Here is a 26274-nt window from a genome sequence, read left to right on the forward strand (position 1 = left end):
TTAGTTGCAATGTTTACTCAGTTACCACATTAATGAGCTTTTTGTACTCTGTCACATTAGAATCCATTACTATGCCTTATGCTTTAAGTAGGTCTTATACACATGCATGAATTTGTAATATCTTGCATTGGTCATTTGGAAAAATATTGATTCATTTAGTTACAAGGATCTTCCAAATGGCTCGGCACCTGTAGCTCAATGAGTAGGGCACCAGCCACACGGACTGAAACTGGCGGGTTTGAGCCGGCCCCCACCTGCTAAAACAACAATGACAACTGCAACCAAAAAATAGCCAGGCACTGTGCCAGGCGCCTGTAGTCCCAGCTAATTGGGAGGCTAAAGCAAGAGAATTGCTTAAGCCCAAGAGTTTGAAGTTGCTGTGAGCTGTGACACCAGGGCACTTTTACCAAGAGCAACATAATGAGACTCTGTCTCAAAAAAAAGAAAAAGAAAAGGATCTTCCAAATGATACATTTTATTCTATTAGTACAATATCAAAATATCACATTTGTTAATATCACCACCCATCTCATCAGAAACGCCTTTATGTCTTGGGACGCTGTCCAGCTCACAATATGAATACAAATCTCCCAAAATTCTGATTTTTGCTTGAAAGCTAGACTTTTGTCACTGGCAACAATAACTGTCAGCTGTTTCCCTTGAAATGAAACACTCACTTTGTTCATTCTTAAAATATTTTTATTGTGGGTGGTGCCTGTGGCTCAGTGAGTAAGGCGCCAGCCCCATATACCGAGGGTGGTGGGTTCAAACCCAGCCCCGGCTGAACTGCAACCAAAAAATAGCCGGGCATTGTGGTGGGCGCCTGTAGTCCCAGCTACTCGGGAGGCTGAGGCAGGAGAATCGCGGAAGCCCAAGAGCTAGAGGTTGCTGTGAGTCCTGTGTACATCATGGCACTCTACTGAAGGTGGTAAGGTGAAACTCTGTCTCTACAAAAAAAAAGTATATATATTTTTATTGTATGTATAAATATTAATATGTGTAAGGTGTACAATATGAGTTTTGAAATAAAAATGCATAAAGCAAAATTACTAGTCAAGCCAATTAACATATCCCTCATTTCACAGTTACTTTTTGTGTATGTGGTAAGAACACCTACAATCTCTCTTAGCAAATCTCCGGTAAACACTACAGTGTTATCAGCTGTGGTCCTCGTGCTCTGCTTTAGCCCTACATGGCCCTCATCCTACATACCTGCACCTTGTACTCTTTGACCTACATTTCCCCATTCTCCCCACTCCGCCCTTAATTCTGCTACATTCTACTCTCTGTTTCTATGTATTTCACTGTGTTTTTCAGAAAATTTCCACAATTGCCCAGCTCCACATAACCATAGTTTGTCTGTAAGTTATAAAAAAGATGATTCACACAGGTGCGGGGGCTCACATCTATAATCCTACCTGTTTGGGAAGCCAAGGCAAGAAGATTGCTTGAGGCCAGGAGTACGAGACCAGCCTAAGTAAACATAGCTAGATCCTGTCTAAAAAAAAAACCAAGAAGAAGTAGAAGAAAGATGTTCCATCAAAGAAAGTGTCTAGTTCAGCTGGCTACTCAAACAATCAGACCTGTGCTGTATCGCAAGACAATCATCATACCTTAGAACACAGTAGAATTGTTTATGAGTGCTTGTTTGCCAGTGGTCAACATTTAATCACATTAATGACATTTTACTGACTAAGCAAGGATATTATTAAGTTAAATCACTTTTTTTTTTTTTTAACCATTAGTACATCAACAACTGTGAGTTGTCCTGATTCGTACTCAGGCATCCACAATTTTACCCACCACCTCTATTGCAGCCTAGTGAAAGAGACAAATCACATCTTGGTCTTACTATGAATACAGTTTTAACCTTATAACCCCCCTGAAAGAGTCTGAGGGACTCTTCCCCCAGGGTTTAGTGGCCCACACTTTGAAGCCCACTGGCCCAAAGCACCACTTTTTTAACAGGGGGGATGGACTGTAGCATTTGCAGATATGGTACTAGTTAGCCCCGGGACTACCAAAGGAAAACTTGAAAGAATGTCAGACATCTCTGGGATCCTGTCTGGGAGTATTAGGAGTCCACAAGCTGTGTTCATTATTTCAAAATGCCTTTGAAGGTGAAAGAAGGAAGATAATAATCCTTTTAATAATAGAAGGATAATAACACGGAAATGAAGATTCAGTAGAGAAAACATTCATTATGCGAATCTGGAAGAACCCGCGATGCTTTTCACATCACAGATCACAGCATCTCATTTCACAGAGTAATGTTGCAGTGTGACTCTCAGGGACACATATGTAGGTCAGGTTTCATAATTGAATCACACCACAGAAAGCGCTAAATCAACTGAGGCCTCAAAAGAGAATCACACAGAATTTTCCAAGAAATGAAACGAGAATAGTGCCTGGGGGAAGCTCTTGACATGAGCAGAGCCAGCTGGACCAGTGCTGACCCTTTTCCTGAAACTTGCCGGCACATTGGGCATTATTCACCTTCCTGCTGTCATCCCGGCCTCTGGCTCACACACTTCCTCTTCTGTAGCTGGAGCCCAGACTAACGCTTCTTTCCCTGGTTTGCTTTGGTACACTTTTTTAAAAAGTATTTTTCAACAGGAAATTTAGTTTTTAAAAAATGAAAGAGAAAAAACACACAAACAGCATAAAAATAAAAAAGGCAAGGTTCCTGACTCCACACTCAGGGATCTCGTTCAGGGAAAGCCTACCCCCTCTGTCCCCACCTGTCCAGCCTCCACCCTCCTTCTGCTAGTTGAAGCCTGAACTCAAACCTTTGGCCTTCATCTCTGACTGAAAGCTTGCACTCCCTGGGAAGTGTAATCAGAACAGTCAGGGGCCGTCAAACTATGGCCCGTGGGCCACATGCGGCGGTATGATTGTATTTGTTCCAATTTTGTATTTTTACTTCAAAATAAGATATGTGCAGTGTGCATAGGAATTTGTTCATAGTTTTTGTTGTTGTTGTTGTTGTTATTATTTTTTATTGTTGGGGATTAAGCCAGGTTACACTGATTGCATTTGTTAGGTAAAGTCCCTCTTGCAATCGTGTCTTGCCCCCAAAAGGTCCCCCAAGGCCCCACTTCCCTCCCTCCTTCCCTCTCTCTGCTCTTCCTTTCCCCATAGTCCAGCCCTCCAACGGTCTGAGGGACAGTGAACAGGCCCCCTGTTTAAAAAGTTTGAGGACCCCTGCATGGCTCTTTGCAGCTTAGTTAACCCCTTGTTGAAAACAGATGATCCAGGTGTAAATTTTGAAAGGATAGCCCAAGAGGGAGCAAGGAGAATCTAAGAAATGTCCTCATTGTGCAAAGGACTGGCTTTGAAAGGGGATCCTGAAGGGCGTGATGAATTCTTTCACATCAGGAAAGATCTCAGAATGGGCAAGGCAGTATTTTGGTGAGTGGTGCTGTCTCCACCTCCTATCCTCACCCATCACCCTTGTCCTTTTGCGTTCCCATAGAGCAGAGCCTACTCGACCTCTTCCCTCCCAGGACGGTAGACCCCAGAAGAAGGAGGGACGGTTCAGTGTTCTCAACCAAATCTTTTGCAAAAACAAGAAAGAAGAGCAGAGAGCCCACCGGAAGGATCACAGCCGGGACCCACACAGTGGGGACAACACCTCGGAAGTTGATGACATCATCACCACCTTTGACAGCATCGTGGGCACCAACTGCCAAGAACAGCCTGGTGATCAGCTGGCTATGGTTGAATTTAAGAAGAGGACCTCAGAGAATTCAAAATATCTCTTGCCAGAAAAGAAACCTCTGGCCCGTAAGGGACTTCCGCCAATCAGAACGCAGAGTCTTCCACCCATCACCCTGGGCAATAACTTCCTGACAGCCCCTCACGGGGCCACCTCCCACGCAGGCCTGAGCTCTGGTCCTCACCACACCACACAGCCATCTCAGAAAAGCCGGAGTGAGCAAGATTTGCTAAATAACAGAACCGGCTGCCAAATGTTGCTGGATAATCCCTGGAAAAGCGATTCTAATCCGGTGTTCTCCTACAAAGCATGGACTATGTCTTCTTCTGATAAACTGCTAGACAGATTGCTCACTGGCCGGCCCAGTCGCCAGGACGCGTGGGTGCCACAGCTTCCTCATCTCCATCATCCATCATCAGGTAATGTCCTTGACTTCTGCTTCTTCATTCCCGGCAGGCTTTCCACAGGAAGTGTCTCCTACATCTGTAGGTGAGGAACTGGAGTGATGAGAGCCTAGAGGGCAGGGCGGGAAGAAAACGTGTCACTAGAGACAGCCTTTCTTCCTGGAGTGCCACTAGATTTGAGATTTCCAAACCCAGACAATATTCTGTTTTTCCACCCTGCCAGCAGGCACCGAGTAAAAGTGTGCGTGCCTTCTCTCACCTTCCCAGCAAGTGTGTACGTGTGCAGCCGGCCAGCTTAGGGCAGGAATGTTGTTGGCATTTCCACTCGCAGGGATTCTTAACCAGGGGTGTGTGCAAAACCACCTACAAGGAGTTTGTGTGATTGTTGGGGGGGGGGTTGTTTTTTGATCCGTGGGGGAATTTTTTTGGAGGTGGTGTTGGGTTTTTTGTTTGTTTTTGGTTAGGGTTTTTCTTTTCTTTTCTTTTCTTTTTCTTTTTTTGAGGCAGGGTCTTGCTCTGTCACCCTGGCTGGAGTACAGTGGCATCATCACAGCTTTCTACAGCCTAAGACTCCTGGGTTCAAATGATCCTCCTGCCTCAGCCTCCTGAGTAGCTGGGACGACAGGCACACCCAACCATCCCTGTCTAATTTTTTATTTTTTGGTAGAGCTGGGGGTCTCACTGTGTTGGTGGCTCCACGATTGCCAGCGGCACACTCTCTTCCCTCCTCACGTGTGCATTCTAAAGACTTTGAGGTAGAAGGTGGCTCCCTCAGATGTATTTAGACTTACTCAGGCACAGGAGAATATAGATAAGTACATGAAGATTATTTCCTGGTGTCTGAGAGAAACTCCACTCAAGACGTTGCTTCCTCCATGAAGCACAAACACATCTGGCTGTGGGTATGATCATCTCTGCATTTTCTCTGCAGAAGGAAAAGGAAGGAAACAGTGGTCTGTCACTTTTTGACACTTTAGTGGCCTCCAGTGCTTCAACCCAACCGGCTTGCTGGAGTTAGCCCCGTCCTGGGCAAACTAATGGATTCTCTTTTGATAATGTGAAAATTTGAAAGTCTAATTCTTTTTCTATTTCCAAGACAGAGTTAGACTATCTCTTATGTATGGTTTAGGATTGGGTTCAGCTTCCCATAAAAGAATGCCAGAGTCACAGTGGCTTAAACAACGTGGAAAAGTATTGCTCTCATACACATCAAAGTGGGCAGTTCCCAGACGGATGGGCGCCTTCCATCTGTGCGTTCCCCAGACTGACATACAACCTCCATTCTCCAGGTCACTCAGTCAATGGGGGATGGAGCAGGAGGAAGTGGAGGGAAAAATGGATATTCCCCAGTCGAATCAGCTCCCGCTAAAAAGTCATGTGCCTTAAGCCCCACCCTCCTGCTTACCGTCTCACTGGCCAGATCTTTAGTTGCATGGTCACACCTATCCACAAGAGAGACTGGAAATTGTCATCTTTTAGCTGGGTATATTGCTGCCACCCCAAATTAAATTTGTTTTTTTTTTGGTTTTTTTTTCCTTTATTTTTTTTTTTTTGTAGAGACAGAGTCTCACTGTACCGCCCTCCGGTAGAGTGCCGTGGTGTCACACGGCTCACAGCAACCTCTAACTCTTGGGCTTACGCGATTCTCCTGCCTCAGCCTCCCAAGCAGCTGGGACTACAGGCGCCCGCCACAACGCCCGGCTATTTTTTGTTGCAGTTTGGCCGGGGCTGCGTTTGAACCCACCACCCTCGGCATATGGGGCCGGCGCCCTACTCACTGACCCACAGGCGCCGCCCCTAAATTTGTTTTTAAGAGAGAGTAGATATTAGGTAGAGAGCTAGTAGATTCTGCCATATGAGCCATCCAAAACTTTCTATATTATTTGAAATAAAAAGAAATTGAATAAACATGTTCAGGAACTCATTCAGTACCCAATAAAGTAACTGGAAAAGTCCTGGGCAGCAGAATAGCAGAAAAGGAGAAGTGAAATTCTCCAAGAGAATATTAAGAAATTAGCTGAGCCTATATCAAGGCATTTATTTTTTTCAACTCATATTTTTAGATGCTGATTATAACTAGAAGCCATTCTACACAGATGAGTCAGATGAGATAAATCTCCCAAGAGATTCATCTTACCTTCAGCCTATAAATGAGCCTCAAGGAATACGGATTTGCTAAAATGGTGGTGCAACTGACTTTAAACTGACTTTCTTCTTGTATTTAGATACAACATCATGGAGTTTTTAAATGGAAAAGATCTCAGTCATTCAATCATACATTAAATGATTCTTGAGTGTTTATGATACTAATTTATCAAGAGGCAGTTTACACCACTGGTTAAGAAGAGGATTCTATATCTATCCTAAGTATGCACTAAAAAAAAAAAAAAGAAAAGAAAAGAAAAACAAAAAGAGAACGATTCTAAAGCCATGATGCCTGTGTTCAAATTTTTTTCTGCCACTGGCTACTGTTTAAGCTCTCTGAGCCTTTGTTTCCCAGTCTGAAAAATGGGAGAAAATACCTACCTCATGGGGTTGCAAGTAACTGTTCAGATTAAATGAGATGATGTGTGCAAAGGACTCAGAATAGTGACTTGCACATAATGCTACATGTATATACACCCACATTTAAGGATTTTTTACTGTGTCAGGCCCTGTGCTAAGCACCACACCTTGGAGACAAGCTAGAGATGACCTTTGTTTTAAAGATGATGAAATTTAAGTCAGTGTGCCAGGCAATTGCCTGTCTTCTCCCTTGGGAACTGCATGTCCCAAGCTCCCATGCCAGCTGGCTCCCCATGGGTGGAGGTGGGGAGCCCAATCGGAGGCACTGAGGAAGGTTAAAAGCAGGAGGAAGAGAGAAGCCCAGTGGGAAACCAGTAGCTGGCAGGGTCCCTGCTCCTGTGGGATCCCCAGTCGGGCCCCGTTTTCCCCTGGTGCTGACTTGCCCGGCTTCTGGGCCTTGCTAACAGCTCTGCCCCCATCGTCCCTCCAGCCTAGCAGTGGCAGCTCTTTCTGCCCTGGTTAATCGCTGGATTGGCCCTTCACCTGCTCTTTGGTTGGCTTCTCAGCTTTCCCATCAACAATATAACCAACTTTCTGTATGAATTTCCCTCTGTTTGAAAATCCTAGAGCGGTCTCTATCCTAGTAGATGAATGCTGATTGACAAAGCAAGACAGGTCATCTTTCTGGCCTACTTTTCTTACCCTCTGGATACAGGGCTGTGACCACTTTGTCTCATGGGGCCCTTTCTGGTCACAATTCACATGTCCTAGGAAAGGTAAATGATTTACTCAGAGTCATACAGCCAATCAGTGATACATTGAGAATTTGAACCCAGATCGAAATAGGAAAGCATCATCACAGCACTGTTTTTCCCTTTAAAACTTGAAGTCCAGATTGTTGGTATACATCCTAATTCTCTACAATTGTTCTCCCCAGTATAAGAAGCCTTCCCTGCCTTCTGGATATTATTTTTCTGAACCCAATTTAATATATTATTTTTAGAATTACTGAGGCATGCCAGTAATCTCAGCTACTTGGGAAGTTGAGCAGGAAGATCACTTGAGCCCAGGAATTTGAGTCCAACCTGGCCAATATAGCAAGACCCCATCTCTTTAAAAAATAAATAATTAAAAAAAATAGAACTACTGAGAACTTCTTCACTATAACTGAAAGGGTTCACTTACATGGCTTAAGCTGTTAGTCTAGGTAGGTTGAAACTTAGCAACTTTCTACATTGAGCACCTATTTTATGTGTATGCTTAACATGATAAAGTGGATGCTGTAAATCATACCACTGTACCACTGACTTGAACTTGGATAGTCCCTTATCTTTGGATTTTCTGTTTTCCTGCCTTGGGTTCAGGAGAAATAATACAGGCTAGCAGTGCTCCTGTTTGAATTCCGGGCAGCCACTATCCCGTGCTTACATCAGCAACCCTGAACATTTAGCTGTAATGATTATTGCTTAACATTTATTGAAGCCTGTCAGTGGACTAAATGCAGAGAGATGGGGGATGAGTCACTTATCCTAATGAGTTGAAATGTGGATCACATCAGCTTAATTCACTGCAAACAGCTTTCAGAGAAAATGGAATAGAAAGCTCTGCGGTGTTTTCTACTAGCCTGGTTATTTACAAGCCCTCACGAGAAAAGTAAGAAAGTGTCACTTCCTTAAGACAGAACTTTCTTCTCCAGAATTTTCTAGACTATTCCAGCAACAATGCACCCTTCTATCTAGGTAGGCCTGATCCTGTGACCTCGTCTATTTAAACCCATCAGAGACTTGCATCTTTTCAGGACGAAGTCCTAAACTGGACAAACCCTCTGGATACAGGGCTATGACCACTCATAGCGTGGTCTGGCCTCAACTTCCCATTCTCAACTTCCCACCCCCACCCCTTTCAGCAGTTCCTTAAATATCTCTCAGTTCTTTGGTAAAACCATACTTTGTCACTCTATGACATCTTTGCCCTGCTTATTTTAGGTTCACTCGGTCACGTGCTAGGTGGATTTCTCCAATTTTTTAAGAACCAGCTCAAAACTCACCTTCTATGTGGTGCTCCCCAATCCCTGTAGGAAGTTCACTCTTTCCTACTACTCACAGTAAGCTGAGCCACCTCCTATGACAACCTGCACACTTCCCTTTCCAGAGCATTGCTGGGGAGGGGTTTTTATCCCCAATTTATAGATGAAGAAATTGAGACATAGAGGTTATCTCACCTGCCTAAGGCCACAGAGCTAGCATTAATCAAGCAAGGTCTATGGAATCCCAGAACACCTCAACCTCCTGGAGCCTTCATGCATCTGCAATGCCCTTATACACTCTAGCACAGCACTACTCATGGGGCTTCCAAACAAAGAGTTTGCCAATTTCTCTTCCCACATAAACTGTAAGCCCCCCCACCCCCAGCACCTTGCTTTCTCCTCTTTCTTCTCTAGGGTCTGGAATATAATAGATGATTTCTTTTTTTTTTTTCATGGTTTTATTTATTTGTTTATTTCTTTATTCTTAATCTATTGCTGTAAGTTCACTGAGAGTACAAAGAATTTGGTTACACCATTTGCATTTGTTAAGTGCCTTTTATAATTGTGTCCCACGACCAAGAGGTATGCCATACACCATAACCCCCCAATCCCTTTCCTTCTCCCCTCTCCCCAGTCCCTTGTTCCTTGAGCCTCAAGGAATATGAGCTAGCAGTGCCCCCCACCTTGATTTGTGTTTTTTTCTTATGTGGGTATGTATTGGATCATCTACTGGCTTCACATTAGAATTGAGTACACTGGATTCTTGCTTCTCCATTCTTGTGATACTTTACTAAGAAGAATGCATTCCAACTCTATCCAGGTTAATACAAAAGATGTAAAGCCTCCATCTTTTTTAATGGCGGAATAGTATTCCATGGTATACATAGACCTCAGCTTATTAATCCATTCCTGGGTTGGTGGGCATTTAGGTTGTTTCCACATTTTGGCAATTGTAAATTGAGCTGCAATAAACAGTCTAGTGCAAATGTCCTTATGAGAAAATTATTTTTTTTCTTCTGGGTAGATGCCTGGGAATAGGATTGCAGAATCAAATGAGAGGTCAATAGATTATTTCTAAATTATTAGTTATTATTATTAATCCTGAATTCATTTCTGGTTCCTTCATGTAAGTCTGAAAACCTTTCCTGCCCTTTTCTTCTAGGACAATGGTCCTAGATTCTGTCCCCACAAATTGGACTTTCTGGAGGTGCCTGCAGCACAAAGACAGCTTTGGGCTGTCTTTGAAAACAGAGTAAAATGCCAGCATAGAACCAAGTTGAACTCCCCTGCATCTCCCAAGTCACTGCTGCAGCCTTTCTCTGCCCACATCTTCCATTCTAACTACATTGCTTTGGGAGGCAGAATAGTAAGCATTATAGTGTAGAACAGCTCTGTGTTGGAGTCCAGGCTCTGTCACTTCCCACTATGTGACCTTGAACACTTTTAGAACTCCTCCAAGTCACGGGGTCCTCATTTATAAAATGGAGGTAATAAAAGAGTCTACCTCCCTAGAAAAGGTGGTTGTCAGGATTAAATAAGACGATGCCTGCAGCATTTAGCCCAGGTCCTGATGATAGTAAGTGCTCAATAAACCTAATTTATAATTATCATTATCCAACTTCTTGCTTTTGAAATTTCTGTTCAAATGTTCATGGATAATTAAGGTATGAGCTAATATAGATTTTAATGTCATTGCACCAAAAAATGTTTTCTTTATAAATAATGGCTCCTGAAGTTATTTTACCTTCAAAGTTCACAAAAATGACAAAATATCCACCAGGGAGACTAGAGATTTTGCTCCATCTCCATCAACTGACAATGCTGAGAAGGTGGCTGCTCCTACACAGACACTCCACCAGGAGGTTCACTTAAGCAGATGGAAAATGGATCTTAACTAATGCTATTTTTTCTCTTTCATTTTTTTTTTTCATGCTGAAGACTACTTTGCCCAAACAGAAGACTCATAAACTCTAGGAGCATTCCTATAGCAATTCTAATTCCATCTTACCAGACTACTAGGCAAAAGACCAAATTACCTTTTTTCCTAATGTTTATTGCATTCTTTACCTTGTAAATGCTCTTCTTTTGTTCTCCAACTTAATCTTCATGATAACTGGAAAAAAACAGATACAATTATTTTCACCACTTCGTATATGAGGAGATTGATATTGAGAGAGGTTTTGTTACTCGCCTGAGGTCATACAGCTAAAAAGTGGGGAAGCAGGGAATTGAGCCTAATCCTGTCTGACCCCAGAGCCTAACCTCCTGGTTATTACCCCATTCAGTCAACTTCTGTCATAAACTTAAATCACTTTGGTGTACACTCCTCTATTTTCAGATATATCTGGAGCATCCATCTCTCGTAATCAGTAGCATGTTGATGAACGTTTAACCTCTAAACATGGTCTCTAGGAGAAAAATCAGTATTTGCTGATTTCTGGGGTGTAGGTCCTCCTCCTGTGCCTGATCTCACGACCCTCGTGTGATGTCAGACAGCTCAAGAATTCCTGAAAATGTAACCAGCAGCTGGTCACTCTGCACCCAGCCACCACTGCTCTCTGTCAAGTTAGAGAATAGATTTCACCCAGCTTGCCTTCAGGTTGGCGATTCTCAATCCTGGCTACACATGAGAAATCATCTGGGAGCTGAGAAACATCTGCTGCATCTCCAGAGACTCCGATTTACTTGATCTGGGTAATACCCAAGGCAGCCGTACTTTTCTCTGATTCCTGGGATAATTCCTATGTGCAGCCAGAGTTGAGAGACACCACCCTAGAACAATGCCCTACTCACCACCTACTCATTCATCAAAGATCTGATGACTCTGCAATCAGTTATGCTATATCTATACTATTTTCAACTTTAACTTTTAAGGGGTAAGTAACCAACCGTGCTTGTTCATAAAATTTTATTTTTTTATTTAAACTAGTTCATTCAAGAAATGATTTCTAGTATATTTCCCCCTCCTTTAAACAGTGACTGGCATATAGTAGAAATGCAATAAAGTGTAGCTATCATCACTTTTTTCATTGCTGTTACTACCTTCAATGCAGTGATCTCTAACAACTTATGATTCTCTTAACCATTGCATTTTATAATCTACACTTGATTGAGTCTCAAGTGATTGATGTAAATATGTTTGTCCCCAGGACAAAATTTTCATCATCTCTCCCCAAGCAGACCCAAAATGAGGGATCTTCCTTTCACTCGGAACAACCTAGCTCCCCTACCAGACCAAAAATGTAAGTATTATGAATCTTCCTCAGCTTTCTTTGCAAATGCTGACACGTCTAGACCCAAATATGTGTTATTTCAGTTTACTTTCATTTTCTAAGGGAACATCAGGTGCCAACACTTACAAATTACAGGAAAACAGAGACCGTCTTTAAAGCTTCATCCAACTTGGTAATGCTCATTAAAAATAAATAAAAGAGAATACTCCCTTCAGGAACTTTTGTGTTTGAACTATATAAACAATAACAAGTTTACTTTGCTATGTATTATTTGACGTGCTTACGAAAGTGCTTTAAAAATTCTTAAGACTGGCTTCTTGACCTTGATTTCCTTACTATGTTGGATAGAGAGAAATGTACATCATCTCTGTACTCACAGTTCCTACATTCCTGAGCAAAAAAACAAAAAAAAATGCTGTTCATCGGGATTATTTATGTATTTTTGATTAAGAATATTTTATACAAAAATCTCTAACATAAGATGTTAATATATTCTTTTGGGCCAATGATATTCAGACTAGAGTGTGCCTAAGTATTGCCCAGGATGCCTCCCGCCCAGGGATTCTGCGTTTGGATATTCTCGTCACCGTACTCTGAGCAGGTTTGATTACTGTTTCCATTGCAGAGCCAGAAGCAAAACTACAGGACACTGAGTCTTCTGCCTCAAGAAATAATGTTTACTGGATTCTAATTTCTTTCCTTTTTGTCCTCCTATTTTATCCCACACCCTTTGTAACACACAGACACACACACACAGCTTTTCTATATCCTGCTAGTGGTAGGTGATTTCAGAGCTGCCCTTATAAAAATGTTGGGAGAAGGCCAGGCACAGTGGCTCACACCTGTAATCCTAGCACTGTGGGAGGCCAAGGTGGGTGGATTGTTTGAGTGCAGGAGTGGAGACCAGCCTGAGCAAGAACAAGACCTTGTCTCTACTAAAAATAGAAAATTATCTGGGCATGGTGGCCCACACCTGTAGTCCCAGCTACTTGGGAGGCTGAGGCAAGAGGATTGCTGAAGCCCAGAAGTTTGAGCTAAGATGATGCCATGGCACTCTACACAAGGCAACAAAGTAAGACTCTGCCTAAGGAAAAAAAAAAAAATGGGAGAATTAAATGATGTTTTACATATGTAAAACACTTGGCACATTGTTTGCACAGAGTAAATATCCAATATGTCTCTTCTTCCTGGGGCTAAGGTTTGAAGATAAACCAAGAGTTCTAAAACTCTTTCCGTAAAAACAGGGAACCATAAAGCCCATAGAACCACAGCTCTGTCCTTTTGCAGATAAGAAAACTATGAGGTGAAGGTTATCCCTCCAAAGGCCAAAGCCACACGGAGAGTCAGTAGCAGAAACCAAGACCTTTGCTTGACAGATAAGTTCCTCTTCCCTTTACTTGATTTGTGCAAAGTGAGAGCTTTGGATGGTGTCAATTCTATCCTTGAGTGAAATTCAGGCCTGAACCTGTTTTTAAGCAGAACCATAGCCACTAAGAAATCTAGTGAAGGAAAGAGTCACTCTGTCTTGAATCCTGCTGGGACTTGGAGAAGCCAAAAAAGGGAGGTTTTCTTTGGCAGAGCCAGAGAGCTTTGCTTTTCACAATTAAGTTTCGGGACAGAAGGAAAGATAAACATCTTTGATCAACTTAGCTCTATGAGAAAGAAATGAAAGGGCACACAATGCCTTTGCTAAAAGAAACCCGAGAACTTTTTGAGGTTTGCATAAAAGCACAGCGCAAATGGCCTGGGCTTGTTCAGAGACTTGTGAGCAGCGGCTGAGCAGGGCACCTGCTCCACCCCAAGGAACAGCCCCGCCAGGCACGCACAGCCCAGTCATGTTCTGAACAAACATGGTGCAGCCTTGTACTCGTGCGTATTTGAAATCCCAGATTCCGTGTGCAAACCCGGGCAGACAGGTATACACACAGCTTCCCTCCGCAGCCCAGCTCTCAGCCAGACATGCTTCTTAGAAGTGTCTCTGCTCCTAAGGAAACAATACACCTCTCCTGCCTCCTTTCTCATAAGCCTTAAGGGAATCTTGAAAGAAATCTTGAAAGTCTCTCGTTCTGTTTTTTTTCTCTCCTCAGTTCTCTCTGGAGAACCTCTACGGACGAACCGAGTGCTACCTGCTATCCCAAGTCAGCGGGGACACGGCACACCAGCTGCAGACAGTGAGCCCTCTGCCAGTCCCCCAAAGGATGAAAACTGACTGTGAGCCACCCGCCGCAGAAATATAGATTATATATATATATTTTTCAACTCTCAGAGGATGAGAGATCTCGTTTATAAGAACAAAGACTGTAGTCAGCTACATTCTATAAGCCATTCAGTTTTATAACTCAAAAAGAATAAAAAATTCTTTATTCCAAGTAAAGACACTTCCTAAATAAGCACTTGGAATCTTTGAGTGTGTACACACTAGAGGTCTGTGAGTTTCTGTGACCTCTACACGCCAAAAGTAAAAGACAAACTATGTTGCCAGCAGGGAAACTGCAACGTTTGGTTCCCTCTGGGCCATATTTGCTGCTTCTTGTCATTGTTCGGTTGTTTTTTGCTGAATGACTTTATGTTTTTAGGGGGGGAGAAAGGATGTATGCTTTGCTGAATAAAAAACAAAAGTACATTCCAGACACGTTCTTCACATTTATTGTAATTCTACCTTGGACTAATGAAACTTAATTCACACGAAAGCAATCAGACTTATAATCAGTCACAGTTAATGGCTTTGAAATGTACAATCCTCTGCAAAATATTTTCTGGCATTGTGTGTTCCTGGCTACAGCCCAAGTCACTTGACAATGTTTATCTCCTCTTTGTTATTTGATTATTTCCACCTGCTGTCGTTTTCTGATATTGATTGTTCTAACAGGGAGAAGGTGGTGTGAGTCAGAAAGGTCTACCCTGGCCTCAGGAGATTGAATAGGTGTTTCTCACATATTCCTCAAATATGCTACATGTCTATTTTTTCTGTTTCAAAATAATGGTCTCTGCCTACTGAGGACTTTCCCAAACTTGAGACTTAGCAAAGCTTTGAAAGACTACTATTAACTGCATATTTCCTTACTAAGATGTTTGTATGTTGTTTGGATTGATCTTTTTTTCCTAACGTTTTAAAAATCTTTATTTTTTTAATGAATTTTGATGAGTATTTTTTCTTTTTTATTTTATTTTATTTTATTTTTATTAAATCATAGCTGTGTACATTAATGCAATCATGGGGCACCATACACTAGTTTCATAGACCGTTTGACACATTTTCATCACTCTGGTTAACATAGTCTACCTGGCATTTTCTTAGTTATTGTGCTAAGACATTTACATTCTGGATTGATTTTTGACTAGAGATCTGTATAAATTTAAAGGCTTAGCCACATGAGATAAGGGTGGCTCCATGTTTTTTTCTAAGCCTGCGTATTTTGTAAATATCTCAAGTACCTGTGTAACATTTATCACTTTATATTATTTGTTTAGAGAGGTCAGACTGTACCATTAAGTAGATAGAAGCTCTTCCGGGACCGAATCATAATTCTTTGGGTTTGCACTTCTAGAAATTTATATGGTGCCTGGCACCAAGTAGACACTCAATCCTTTTTTTCAGGAAGGAAGGGAAGGGAGTTGAGAGGTAGAGCGGGAGTTGGAAAGGGAGAGAGATGTAAGATATGATAATGAAACAGGTCACAGTCCGTCATCCCATCTGGATGTTGACAATAGTCCAAATCAGAGATTATAAAAGAGAAAGATATGGATCAACCTCCCAAGCTAGCAACAGCTAGAAGGAGGGCAAATCATGTTAAAGATGGGAGAGTTCTTGGGACATAGCTTCTGAAGAGTGTTCTTCTGTGTTTCATTTAGTTTGTGGACTGTTTTTGTCTTTGAAGAATCATTCTTTATATGCTTCAGACGGATCAGCTATTCAGTGGTGTCAGCAGGCTGCTCCTGAATCCATGTCCACCCGCAAGTAGATACCTGGCCCTCCACTGCCTGATTAGTCAGGATAGGCTTGCTTCTACTTCAATAATGAACAAGCCCAAGGCTCATGGGCTAACACAGCCTGTTTCTTATTCACAATATGTTGAATGGTATTCAACGCCAGCTGACAGAGTTGGCTGACATAGACTCCATTTCGATATGTGCTTCCTTGGGGACAAAGCAGAAGAAATGAGAGGTGAGTCTTACCACGTCCTCTCACATCTCATTTGCCAATTCAGATGGACTTCAAAGGAAGTGGAGAAATGTAATCCTTCTATGTGTCTGAAAAGGGGAGAATTAGAATATTTATGAATTATCCAATGTATTGTCACACTAAGCAACGTGCAGGTCCTGAGTGACTATTTAAGGCCCTAGTACACCTCTCCTGTAAGTAGATAACTAAGAGGTCAAAGCAATGTAAGAACAAAAGTGTGCAGCTCTAGAAAAAGCCACTATCCCCTAACACCTGCACTTATTTCTATAATAAATAATTTATACACAAATACCCACACAGAATATTCTAATGTTGGGCTTTTCCATCCAATTTGATTTAGGAATTTTTTTTTTTTTAGCTATGAAGAAATATGATACTCATTACCATCTCTATAAATAGAGCAACTGTCCTTTTGCCACCAGGTCAATTTGCTTATTTAGAGTAGATTCATCCTGGGCCTATACTTCACTGACAAAGTAAGGGGCCATCTGCAGTGCCATCCAGAAATACAAACATAACTGTTCATGTTGCTTTCCCTCTCCTTTTTGAAATACAGAAATGCATATCTCCATACAAGTGTATTTTGGCATTTTAAAGGTACTCTTTGCAAACAACCTTCTCAAACCCACCATAGCTTTAAATGGGGTAACTAAGAAGGAACATACTTAAGGTTAGCATGAAATATGATACCCAAGCTAAAAACTAAGGAACACAATAGCAGCTTTCACATGTAGTAACTAGATTCTAATTATCTTCGGGGGGAAATGGTATTTTCAAATCAGGAAATGCTATCAGAATCACATATTTCCTAGACTCTCAAAGGAAATGTAAATCCTGAAAGATAAAGACTCAAAAACCTGTACGTTTTTGTCAAAACTATGGTCTTTGAAAGCAAATGTCTTCCCATTTTGACCTCTGGTCTAGTCTAACCCTGGTTTTTTGGGCAGCCAAATGAGTTCCAAGACATCCTCAGAGGTCAAATCTGGGAAGTCAGTGAATAGATTTTTTCAAAAGCTGAAGAGTTTCCAGTCAGCATGTTACACCAGCACAACTGTCACTATAGGGACAAAGGTAGTTTTCACACTGATATATGAAAAACAGGAAATAACTCGTTGATTATTAAACCTTTAGTAAAAATTAATGGTACATCACTTTGCAATTACTAGTGGTCTATAAACTAGGGAAAATGAGAACAAAAGAAAGATTCTCAGTTCCCCAAGGAGGGTGAGGTAGACCTAACTGGTTGTTGGTAAAGACAGGGTGCTGAAGTTTGCGGAGACTGGGGCCAGCTGTAAAATGGTAAAGGGAGTGGAGGGTAAAGAAGCCTGAAATTGACCCTACATGGGCAGTGAACTCAAGACCGGAACACAGATACAAAAAGATGACCATGAGCAACACGTCTGTGCACTGAAAGGGAAGCTGGACTGGTTCTTACAAAGTCTTAACCACACTGGTTAGGTAGACAAGAAACCTAAGTGTTGGCATCACTGACTTTCTTTCTCATAAAGCTACTTCATGTTGATTTGACCTCATATCTTGATCAGCAAGTCTACCTGGGAAAGGAGCGCCAACTGTGAGGCTGAAGGAAGTGGGGAGAAGAACGGGGGGATGCTGAAAGCCAATCCTTTCACCAGCCAGGCCTACACCTAGGTCAGGGCCACACTCCTCCCAACCCAGGAGTGTGGCTTAGCATTTCTCAGGGTAGCAGGGCAGCAGGACCAGCATCCAGCAGTTTTCCTTTATTTTAATTGCCCCAGCAGAAAGTAGAAAGGCATTTACTGTACTCCCAAGGCACCGTGTTTTAATGGATTATCCATTACTTTTTCTCTCTTCACTCAAACCTTTAACACAACAAACCTTCTTTGTTTACAAGAAGCAAAACAAACTGATTTTTATGTCTCCATTTTTCTTAACCATTTACCCTTCCTGTGGGTGTGTCATGAACTCTGGAAGTGGGAAAGGGCAGGAAAGAGGCCTGGAAGACCAACCAACTTTCAGAATAGTTCCCCAATTGGCTGTACAGAGCATAGATCTGGCTGTACAGAGCATAGATCCAAATATGTGTGTGTACAAAGCATTGAACAGAAGTAAAAATGATCACTCACGTACCCTGTTTTCAGTGTAACTCTAGTTCTAATGAAAGTGGCATAGAACTGGTAAAGAAGTTTCTCCAGTGTGTTTTATCTTCCACCTTTGGTGAATGTCAACTTTACAGACTATCTTAAAATCATAATGAATTTAATAAAATGTAATGCTTTGCTCTGATTTTTTGTTAACTTTTACATTTAACCATCATGAATGTATGAATAATTGTTTCTCACTGAAATTTAATCTGGAGAATGTGTCTTCTTGACAATTTTTTAAGAGAAAAAATGAATAAGGTGGTAAAGAAGAATGACCATTTGGATCAGGAAGGTGTACATTTTCATAAAATATGCCAGCCCTTCTACCATGGTTAATGTCCTTTCTAATGAAAAGAAAAATACTTGTTAATGATGACTTTAATCTTTTAATTAAAAATACCATAAAAAGCAGTGGTGGAGAATATCAAAAGAAATGGCTCCAGCAATCTTTGACAAATTTGTTCCCTTGTTCTCATTTACCGTTTCTCTTCTGCTGCTAACTCTCCTTTCTCCAAGTAAAGATTGATTTTTTTAAAGCAACAGCTTTGTGAACCTCTACTATGTATACTAATCTGTGTGAGAGAGCTGAAGTTATAAATAAAAGAAAATGCCTGTTCTCATAAAGCTCTCCAGATTGCATTGTAACTGATAAAACAATTGCCCAAACTGTTAATTACCTTGGGTCCTATTTTCTGACTCTGTCCCCTTGGTATCCCAGAGACTGCACCCAGCCCGACTTCCAATTACTGGGACTGCTGTTGCTAATAGCCTTGATTTTCCTGGGCGTCATCCCCTGTGAGAATTGATGCAACATAAGGGAAAACAAAATCAGAAGGGAGCACTCCATTTAATTTAGAGAGATTCTTTAAATGTGCCATGAAGTCGAGGGTTCATTAAGAGGAAGTTTTCAGGAGTATTTGGCAGCGGAGGGGGAAATGGAGGCCACAGGGTGGGGCGTGAATAAGGGAGACTTTTTACAGTCAGAGGGTGCGTGATGGGGCAGAGAGAAATGAAAATCAGGAACGGAAACAACATACAAACTTGCAGCAAAGAAGGAAACAGGAAAGAAAAGGAGAAGCAGATGGAGGACCTCGAACACCAAAAATAAGAATAATAGTAATAGTAAGGTTTGTAGTTGAAGTCCTAAATGAGGAAAAGGAGAAACAACAGCAGCAGCTGAGGCTTTCTGGTCTAAGCACTTCACAGTCAGCACCAACAGCTGCTGTTTCTCAGATATTTGCTGTGTGCAGCCACTGTTCTAAGTTCAGTCCTTATGCAGGTCATCTGGTTCAACCCTCGTGACAATCCTATGAGGTAACGTGACTGTGCTCAATTTATGAAGAAGAAAGTCACACATGAGCAAGCGGCAAGTCCACCATTCTGGCCCAAGCAGTCCAGCTGGAGACCCTGTCTTCTGATCCCTGCTACGTTGCTTCCCCAGAGAGGTGGGCTGCTGCCCAGACTGCCAGAGCTCAGCTGAACCTCGGGCTCCTCTTCTGGCCAGGCACATGGCAAACTACAACTCCCAGCCCCTTGCAATGGGAAGAGAAACCGGCTGATTCTGAATGTGAATTGCTGTGATGTGCCTGACTTCCCTAAAACCTCTGCCAGGGTCCTTGACCTGTGGTACCTTAGCCAGGGAAATCCCTTGGATGACGTATGTGGACAGAGAGTGAGGGACACTCTCTGTTCCCTCACCAGAAGTCAAATGCAGAGGAGACCCAGAGGCCCTAGAATAGGCCAGAACCACTAGACAGAAGCCATCTGAGTCCTATTACCAAACTCTTAATTAGACTTAAATGTTTTCAAAAAATCACCTGTCTAGTATTAAACCACTGATTTTAAGAGTTATTACAATAGTTATTATTGCTGCAGTAGTTATTACCCTGATTAACAAATAGCTGAGGTAAACAGTGATTTTAATAAAAGGTGATTTTCATTAGTATGCTTAAGCCAAAAGTTAGGAATAGAGTTAAGATGGGAGATAGTCAGAACACCATGGGATCAGCTGGGCATCGTTGTTTTAGTCATTGTAACACCTGGTTCTAAGGGAAGGCAGTCTTTTGCTGATAAGACCTCTTTTTTTCTGGAAAAGCTTCTTGTCATCTGTGAGTGTAAACACGAATCTCAGCAAAACAACAGAGTGGCTATTAGCTTTGCTTGTAGAGCTAATTCCTCTTCAGATACTTAGTGGTGGGTGGCGCCTGTGGCTCAAGGAATAGGGCGCCAGCCCCATGTACCAGTGGCGGGTTCAAGCCTGGCCCTGACCAAAAACTGCAAAAAAGAAAAAAGAATACTTAGTGGTAAGTAACCTGGGCTGATGAGGAATCTGTATGCTCTTGGAGGCCAAGGAATCTTGTTAGCCCAGATCAGGTCAAGTGCATTTCTTAGTAGAGTCAACCTGAAACTGTGTGGGGGATCCCCGAGCCTGAAGCAGACATCTCTCTCTTCAGGCCTCCTTCTCCTTCAGTCTCCCAATTGCAGAGAGGTCAGTGAGAAGCTGGGCTTCTGGGTTCTATCCACTCACATCACCCAGGGGATTTCCCAGGCTCGGGTCCCACACTCCTTGCCAGTCTCGGTGTTTGTCTGAACATCCAAGGCCCTGACACATTCCCAATTCCAGACAATTGCCTCTTTATTTTGATATTTACACTTGATCTTAGCCAAAAGGCCGAGAAACAATTATTATTTTGATACTTAAATCACTAAGTCACTGCTGCTCCTGGGGTTTGTGACCACTGGGGGTACAAGAGGAGAAGGGGCGTGGAATGGAGACTTAGAAGGGTCTCGCCACGGAATGCTGGCCAGGCTGCCCTGGTGAGGTTCCTCTCTTCCCACATCCTGTCAATCACCAGAACACACATGGTAACTGGTTGAGTGATGGGGGGAAAATGGTGGAGTTAAATGGAGAACTCAGAAGGAAAGGAGAGGAAGAATGGAGTGTGGCCACTGCCTAGTTCCTATCCTGCTGCCTAAAAGATCCTTCAAAGAACTTTCTGGATTCACCTCTGCCATGGGGTAGGAGAAAAACCAAGAGCCAAGGCTATATGGAAAGACTGACATCTTAGAAGCCTGTCAGCCTAAATCCTCAGGCTGTTCTCTGAAGGTTCTCTGAAGGTAAATAGAAATGGCCTTGTGTACAACAAGGGCAATCTTTGAACTTTTTGTCTTTAGCCTCCTAGGCTTGGCTCTTGATCAAATACTGCAGTTATTTAGGCTGGCAGGTTCCCAGTGTGATTAAAAAAAAACAAAAAATCATCCTGCTTGCCCTGCAGAAGCAATGGGCCAACTGTATCCTGAGTGACTCCCCAGAACCAGAGGGTTCTTGACTACGTTTTAAAATAGCCTAATGAATTTCCTTAAGTATGATACATTTCGGTCTCTTCTATGGGTAGCTGTCAATGCCATAAAATCACAGAACTTTAGAACTGAACGAAATTCTATGAAACTTCGTTTTTCCTTGTTTATAAAATATGTTGGATGGGAACATCTCTAACTATCCTTCCAGCTATCAAAGTCTATGATTATGTATATGTGATATGTGTGTGTGCAGCACATACCTGTAAAAGGAGACCATAAAGTATCGAGTTAGAACTATTTCTTAAACAAACATTCCAAAATGAGTATGTAACCCATTTTTTGAAGTTAGTCTCAGCAGAATGGAACACGAAAGCAATTCTAATCCTGCCCATCACTCAATAGTAAACTCACTCTATAGACCGTTTTTCCAGATTGCAGATAAAATCTCAGGCAAGCCCCATAGCTTTTTCCAGGCCCCAGAACAGACTGTCATTTTAGAAGTTGAGGAAAGTTGACCAGGACAATGCCAACCTTACTGTCATCTGAACTTCTAGCTCGGGTCTGCTTTAGGCGTGGAAGCCTGCAGTGGGGCCTTGATGCCGCTGGTTTCTTCTCTCTTCCTCTGTTCCCCTCCTCTCCAACACCCTCGCAAATGTTTTAGACTTGTCAGGGTCAGACCGAGGGAAAGAGGGGATGAGGGAGAAATGTGCTGTCTTGCAAACATACTGTCACACTCCAGCCTCAGTGCCCGGCAGGTGCCAGCCACAGCAGTGCCACTTCTTGTCCAGTGGGACTTACTAAAGGTCATCTTGATCTCTTTTGCTGAGAACCATTTCTCTCCTCTAGCTGGCAACTTGTGTCTCCCCCCAGCCCATGTGATCTGCTGCTCATTCTTCCACTGGGGCCCCGTCTCTGCTCCAGGAAGCCCACTTTGGGGGCAATCCATTAGGATGACATTGGTTCCTACGTGGTGCTCAGGAAACATGCTCTCTTACAGCTTGCTCCTGAGACTCCTCCTTTATACTCCAGCAGGTCTCCCCGATGGTCTCTTTGAAACCCTTCTCTGTGGCTTGAGATTAGAGGGAAGCACCCTCCCAGTCTTCTCCCCAGGGATGGAGGAAAATGGCCCAGCTGTCTATTTTTCCCCAAGGACATTCTCTCCATCTGTAAGTCTTTTCAACTTCCCCAACTCACAACCAGCTCCTAGGAAGCCTAGAGAGGATAATGTATTAATTCTGTCAAAATTGGTTCGGACCTCCTAGTATGTCCTGCCTGGGTTCTCTAGGACCTGTTTGGGTTGAGAGGACTTTTGACACCTATTTTTTTGTTCTTGATCAAATTCACAAACAGGTGAGTAGCTGATGCTCAAAGAAATTAAAATTTGACAGTCATTTGTCTTTAGTTATAAGTAGGATTTCACCTCAAACTATCTCATTCAGGCTCTATTTAAGAAACATTTGAATATTTCATTTTTATTCCAGTTCAAACATTTCTAGAGAAAAAAATAAGTGTTACGATCTGATTTTGTATCTACCTGAGTCCACTCAATATGTTTTTTAGTTTAAGAATATAAAGTAACCAAGATCTAGTAAAATAGAAGAAAAACAATATTTCGATCTGGCTCAGGAAATTAATTTTGCTTATTCAAATTTCATGTCATAATTCAGTTCAGATCCTGGCTATAGCATTGACCTTATTGACACCTTTCTCCTTGGTCTGAATGGTGGATTAAGTAAGAAGCATTAAATGGTGCTATATCCTCTCTGAGAATATAGAAATGGAATGACTTAATCCAGGGTGACTGGCTATTCCCATTAGGTCTTTGTAAATTCCCCAGATGGCAACTGCAAAAGTCAGGTATGTATGATGTTGGCCATGGGTTTGAAAAAAAAAGCCAGACATGTAAAATGCAATAATACAATATTTTATGTACAGTCTCTTCCAGATATGCCCAAAATATCAGACATGTGAACATCTATTTTCTCCAAAAAAAAATCAAAAGTTCCATTATGAATAAAGTTTATGAATAATGACGTCACGGTGCCCCGTAATGACCTCCTTTTTCCCAGTACACAATAGCCATTGCTTTCCCTCAAGCAAACCAAAAATTGGCTTATTATTTTATTATTCATTTAACTATTAGAAATGGAAAACAAGTGTTCCAATTGAAAAAGTTTAAAACAATCCTTAAACAAGTTAAATGATGTCAATTTTGCATGAACATTTCCAGGCATTTAATGAATGGCTAGATGCATATTATCAACATATAACAAGAATAACCAGGAAATCTGTATGAAGTTAAAGAACATTCTCCTTAGTAAAGTATCTCAAAAGATACTTTTGAGAAAAGCAAGCACCCCATGTACTCAATACTAATTTGAAACTAGCAGATGGGGTGGTGCCTGTGGCTCAAAGGAGTAGGACGCCGGCCCCATATACCGGAGGTGGTGGGTTCAAACCCAGCCCCAGCCCCGGCCAAAAACTGCAATAAAAAAGAAAGAAAGAAACTAGCAGATAAACAACTACAAGCCCACATAAGAGAAAAACACAATCAAATTCAAGAAGCGGGGAGAGGAAAAGGAGGGAGCTCAGCAAGCCCCAACCTAACAGGTACAATATAGGAGTACACGGCACACCTCCTGGCTGAAGGATACAGCTACAACTTGGAAGTTACCTAACAAATGCAAACAATGTAACCCTATCATATGTACCCTTATATTAATCCAAAATAAACAAATAAATAAATATGTATATAGTATCACAGTTAAAAAAAAAATCTTTAAAAAAAAAAAAAAGAATAACCAGGGCGGCACCTGTGGCTCAGTGAGCAGTGGCTAGGGCAGCAGCCCCATATACCGGAGGTAGCGAGTTCAAACCCAACCCCGGCCAAAAAAAAAAAAAAACAATAACCAGGAAATCTATCCCACTGAGGTCAGTTTTGCTTAATGTTGGTGTTTAGTCCTTGGGGCTTTTATGCACCAGTCCCTAAAAAAAAGATCTTCAGTTTCACCACTGAAATAAAACAACAACAAAAAAAAATGAAAGTGACTTTATTTAAATATCATTTCAATAGAAGAAATAAGGAAGTGGTTTGGCTTCTTTCCCTACCCCCTGGAAAATAGCATGACCCATAGAAGTTCTCAGTGAATATGATTCTTCATGATGAAAGAAGCGTGAGGTCACAAATTTGAATGTTCTCAGGACAGGCCATGTCACTGAACCTCTTTTGCTCACTGGCAGTGGCTGGGAATCACACACAATCATTTATTTGGTAACTATTTGTGCCCACACTGTGCAAGGTGTTAAAAATGGCACAATCAAGGAGACAGGGTCCTGCCCCCGAGGGACTCACAGTTATCAGGGAACAAGGGAGCAGACAGGTGCCAATGATGGGGCGTGGCAAGGCCTTCGGTGGGGGTGCTCTGCTGGCTCTGGCAGCACCTAAAAATCAGGGAAGGCTTCTCTGAAAGATTCATCTCTCTGACCTCGGATCTAAAAATTGAGTTAGATTAGCCAGGAAGAGAAGAGAAAAATTTCAAGAGCTACACATATAAGGCCCGGGAGAAGGGAAGGGGTGTTCATAACACTGCAAAGAGTTCACTAAGGCTGAAAGGGGTGGGAGGAAGGCAAGCAAAGAACACAAAATGCAGATCCTTGAAGGTCACATCGAGAAATTAGACTTTGTCCTCAGGATTACCCTCCATCAAAGGGTTTGTGTAAACGACAGGTGATAGGGTGACGTGCTCAGGAGTGAATGTTTAGGACACTGGCTGCAGAATGGGAAGGAAGGGGACAAAAATAGCCAGGGAGATGAGTCAGGATTGACTAAGTTAGAGAGATAGTGACTCGAGCTGACGCAGGGGCAAAGGGAGCAGAAAGTACGTAAATCCCTCAGTAGATTCAGGATATGCAGGGTTCCAGGACAACCTGCCTACCAAATGACACTCATAGTCAAGTCCTGCAGTCGGCCCTTCCTGTGTGCAGGTTTCACATCTTGCGAATACTGCATTTTGTGGAAGTGGATCCCTGCAATTCAAACCTGTGTTGGTCGAGGGTCAGTTGTAAATGGATTTGGAGATATTCAAGATTTGGAGATATTCAAGATGTAAAAGTGATTGTCTTGGTAATGACTGGACATGAGGACAATGGCAGAAGGAAGAGTCAAGGATGCCTTCAGGATTCTGACCCGAGCACGGGAGAGAGGAGGGTGCCTTCACTGAGAAAGAACCTATCTAAGGAGAGTAGGCTTGGAAATGGAAATGAGGACCTCCACGGAGGATGTGCCCATTCTAAAACGCAGGTGAGGTTTCCGTGTGGAGGGGACGAGTAGACTTTCGAATTTTCTATAGATTCTGCAGTGAACATACTAACAGAAAAAGAAAGCACAAAAGATTCTATAAAGTTGTGGTGAAAAGATGGATATCAGAGAAACCAAGGAAGGCAATTTCAAGAAAACCCTAGTCACCAGTATTAGGTACTCAGAATTCAAATCAGAAAATGCTGGAGGAACAGCCTTAACATTTAGCAACTACATTATTAGTGATCTGGAGAAGACTAGTGTCAGAGGAATGTTGGGGTAGAAGCCAGGATGTCAAGGAGGATTTGAGAGTTCAGGGTAAGGAAATGGAGACGGTGAGTAGAGACTCCTGTTTCAATAAACTTACCTGTCAAAACAGATAAGGAAGTTAGAGGAAAGGCATGCGGAAGCAAGGGAGGGTTTTATTTTAAGGATTGCAGAAACTTGGAAACAAAGCCTATTGTGCTGCAGAAGAGACAGAACTG

General features: G+C 42.2%; 1 protein-coding gene across 1 annotated transcript in view; it reads left to right on the forward strand.

Moving 5' to 3' along the window:
• ANKRD55 (ankyrin repeat domain 55) overlaps window positions 1-16125 on the forward strand; it is a 101408-nt gene extending 85283 nt beyond the window's left edge. The window contains exons 10-12 of the mRNA XM_053590344.1: window positions 3476-4137; window positions 11803-11895; window positions 13974-16125. Coding sequence (XP_053446319.1) covers window positions 3476-4137; window positions 11803-11895; window positions 13974-14095 — 877 coding nt within the window. The 3' untranslated portion in view covers window positions 14096-16125. The remainder of the gene's footprint in view (window positions 1-3475; window positions 4138-11802; window positions 11896-13973) is intronic.
• The last annotated feature ends 10149 nt before the right edge of the window (window positions 16126-26274 follow it).

This window comes from Nycticebus coucang, chromosome 1 (assembly GCF_027406575.1).
Source record: "Nycticebus coucang isolate mNycCou1 chromosome 1, mNycCou1.pri, whole genome shotgun sequence".
Taxonomy (NCBI): domain Eukaryota; kingdom Metazoa; phylum Chordata; class Mammalia; order Primates; family Lorisidae; genus Nycticebus; species Nycticebus coucang.